The 2,718-nt window shown below is 33.4% G+C and overlaps 1 protein-coding gene across 3 annotated transcripts; it reads right to left on the bottom strand.

Annotated features, from left to right (window-relative positions):
* Positions 1 to 494: 494 nt before the first annotated feature.
* On the bottom strand, positions 495 to 1,560 carry LOC149554918 (uncharacterized). 3 transcript variants are annotated; one of them, XM_089833565.1, is made up of 2 exons: positions 1,487 to 1,560; positions 495 to 1,143 (listed from the first exon to the last, which is right to left on the bottom strand). In XM_089833565.1, the coding sequence occupies exon 2, from the start codon at positions 1,080 to 1,082 to the stop codon at positions 645 to 647; it is 438 nt and encodes a 145-aa protein (XP_089689691.1). In that variant the 5' UTR covers positions 1,083 to 1,143; positions 1,487 to 1,560; the 3' UTR covers positions 495 to 644. The 3 variants fall into 3 exon arrangements, with proteins under 3 accessions (XP_089689691.1, XP_089689690.1, XP_089689692.1); XM_089833564.1 differs by lacking the exon at positions 1,487 to 1,560 and adding an exon at positions 1,226 to 1,470; XM_089833566.1 differs by lacking the exon at positions 1,487 to 1,560 and adding an exon at positions 1,316 to 1,470.
* Between the last annotated feature and the right edge of the window lie 1,158 nt (positions 1,561 to 2,718).

Below are 2,718 nucleotides of genomic sequence, written 5' to 3'. Positions count from 1 at the left end.
TGCTCTGTTTTAGAATTTTGTATCAGTTAGATAATTAGGAGATAAACTCTTGCTGATCTTTCAGCCTTTTTGTAGTCTACGGACAGCCCCACGTTCTTTTGGTTGCTATCTAACACTTCAAAAACTTTAAACTTTAAACATTACCTTATGTGAAATTTGTGTATAATTCCAACTTTCATTGATCTAATACTTCAAAAAGCTTTAAACATTATCTTGTGTGAAATCTATGTATAATTCCAACCCATTATGACCATCCTTAACTATCATACACTAAGTAAGAAATCAAGCTTGTAAAAACAAGTCAAATTTGACTATTAAAGCTTTAAATATAAGAATCAAACATTAATATATGATATTTAAGCCATCTGAATTTGATTATTTTAATTCAGATACATAACTAGACAACTTTACTATCTACATTAGTTAGACAACTTTATTAACTAGATTAATTGTCACATGCACATAAAAACATTCAAAATAAAATTCCAATATCATACAAAATCCGAGAAACATAAGTTGGATTTTTCAAAGTCATACAGATTAATGTTGTACAGAATATTCATTTTCTCAATTCATTACAGAAAATTCATACGGGCTCCCAAACACCAACAGAATTTGAGATGAACAAACAGAATCGGAAGAAATTAAACACAGTTTTCGTGGGTGGCCTCTACATTTAAATCATAACTTTTCACACGCTTATCTGATTTAACATATGGAGTAAGGGATCGTCCAGAACAGCCTTCGTTGTTGTCTGTTAAATGAATTTGTGCAGATGGGCTAGCCACTGAGAAATCCTCCCAAATGAATGAGGGCTTCCATTGAGATGTCAGTTTGACGTCTTTGCAACCCACATTCTTGGTCGTAGAAGACAAATTCATCGATTGAATTCTATCCAACAAGGAGAAAAACTCTTCTACCTCACTATCATCTCCTGGCCCACACAAATTACTCTCCTTTTCTGCCATATCTAAAAGCTCTCCTCCCGAGTTATCTTCTGTTCGTGGACGTTTACACTCCTTCTCTTTGACTTCTCTCTGTACAGTACATTGCAGCCTTCGGCTTAAGCGATTGGAATCCATTGTAATTTCTCACAGAGCTGACAAAATTAGACGCTCAAAGCTTTCATTCTCTTCGAAACCCCTGCACAGGAAAAAAAAAAAAAAAAAAACCTTAAAAACAAAGTAACCATTAACTCTGAAACCAAAAGTTAAGGCTATATTACTTCTAAGGTAATCAGTACATGAATTGAAGAATTTCATGAAGATAATGAAAAACTATCAGTGTATATATAAGAATGAAAGAGTATAAGCACGAGAATAAGGTCGATCCGAGATTGCATGATGTTCTACCGAATTCAATACTCATGACAGACGATCCCTAATTTCAGGGTAGCATTTGTAACATCTAATTGAAGGAAATGGGTTAAGCAGGGTAAGAGGGAGATGTAGCCTCAATAGAGAATTTAAGACGCTAGAGATCTTACAGGAGGCTATACAAGTGTACGCGTGGACTTGGTTTTGTTGTCATAAAAAATCACAGGCTGCTCAATGGGGCCACTATAATGAAGAAATGACCATAAGTTTCCAAAGCTAGTGATTGAAGTGTGGAAAATTGAGCATAGGGCGGTTGTACATGACAGCCAGGTCACATCTCATATGCGTCACCGCCACTACGTGAAGAATACGTGGCCCTGATAGTAACTAGACGTTGAGAGTGACGATTTTTTATATATTTTTTTTTGTATATATGGTTATTAAATTAGCGGAGTGCGCTTGTACATTGTCTTTTTTCTCCTACGAAATTGTAGGAAGGTGATAAGAGTAGAAGTTTTCGAGAGAGATAGGGTGGTTTGGTTTGATGTATGCATTTTTATTATGTATTTTTATTTTATTCATTTATAACTGTAACATGCTCGTACGGAGTATTTATGTTTAGATTAACCTGGTAATACAAAAGGATCGATCTTATCTTTGATAATATGCTTTATAAGAGATTTATATGTTTAATTATTTGAGTCTTTGATGTTATACATGTCTGTCCTTGTTCCATTTGGTGGGTAATTAAGATAGCAAGTCTTGTTATATGTACAAACATTGAAATTAAATGGTCTATTTTATAATCTCTGTCTATTGACGATCCTATGTTTGATATCTTCATTAACATTTATGTTGACAAAAATAAGGATATGACATACTAGAGGGGATCTTCTATTAATGATACTATGAATAAGATTACGAATCATAAGGATGTGACTAATATTCAATATTCCCTTTTGAGTTGGCATTCAATATTAATGATATTAAAGAAAGGATTCTGAAATTTGTCCTACATGTGCAAAATGTTGATACAATCTTTACAAGTTTTCAAGAGCTGGCTAAGATTATTAAGTATTTAGGTTCCTTTAAAAAATGGTTCTAGTTTCCTTTGTGTTATGGAAATAAAAAGTAAAAAAATAATAACGTGGCAACTAAATATGTTTGTCCACACTATATATCCCTAACACTACCAGTAGGCTTCGTGGTTCAGATACGTGTATGAGTCCCCTTAACAATAGTCATGGTCACAATGTATGCACTGTGAAATAAGGATTTTATTCATAGGAATATATATTTTACAAAGGCTTTCTAGAATTCTTCGTATGAGAATCCCCAGTTTCCTTCGTTGGTGGTTTATTAGCGCACATTATTTATTTTGGCTGGAAGTTTTATATTAATT

This window comes from Cupressus sempervirens, chromosome 5 (assembly GCF_028749045.1).
Source record: "Cupressus sempervirens isolate cs-2001-9-10 chromosome 5, ASM2874904v1, whole genome shotgun sequence".
Classification (NCBI taxonomy): domain Eukaryota; kingdom Viridiplantae; phylum Streptophyta; class Pinopsida; order Cupressales; family Cupressaceae; genus Cupressus; species Cupressus sempervirens.
The sequence above is the reverse complement of the archived record's forward strand: the minus strand, read 5'-3'. Positions and strand labels throughout refer to the sequence as shown.

What these genes read in the sequence shown, in the direction of transcription:
- LOC149554918 (XM_089833565.1), bottom strand. Translation starts at nt 1,082, where the DNA reads ATGGATTCCAATCGCTTAAGCCGAAGGCTGCAATGTACTGTACAGAGA.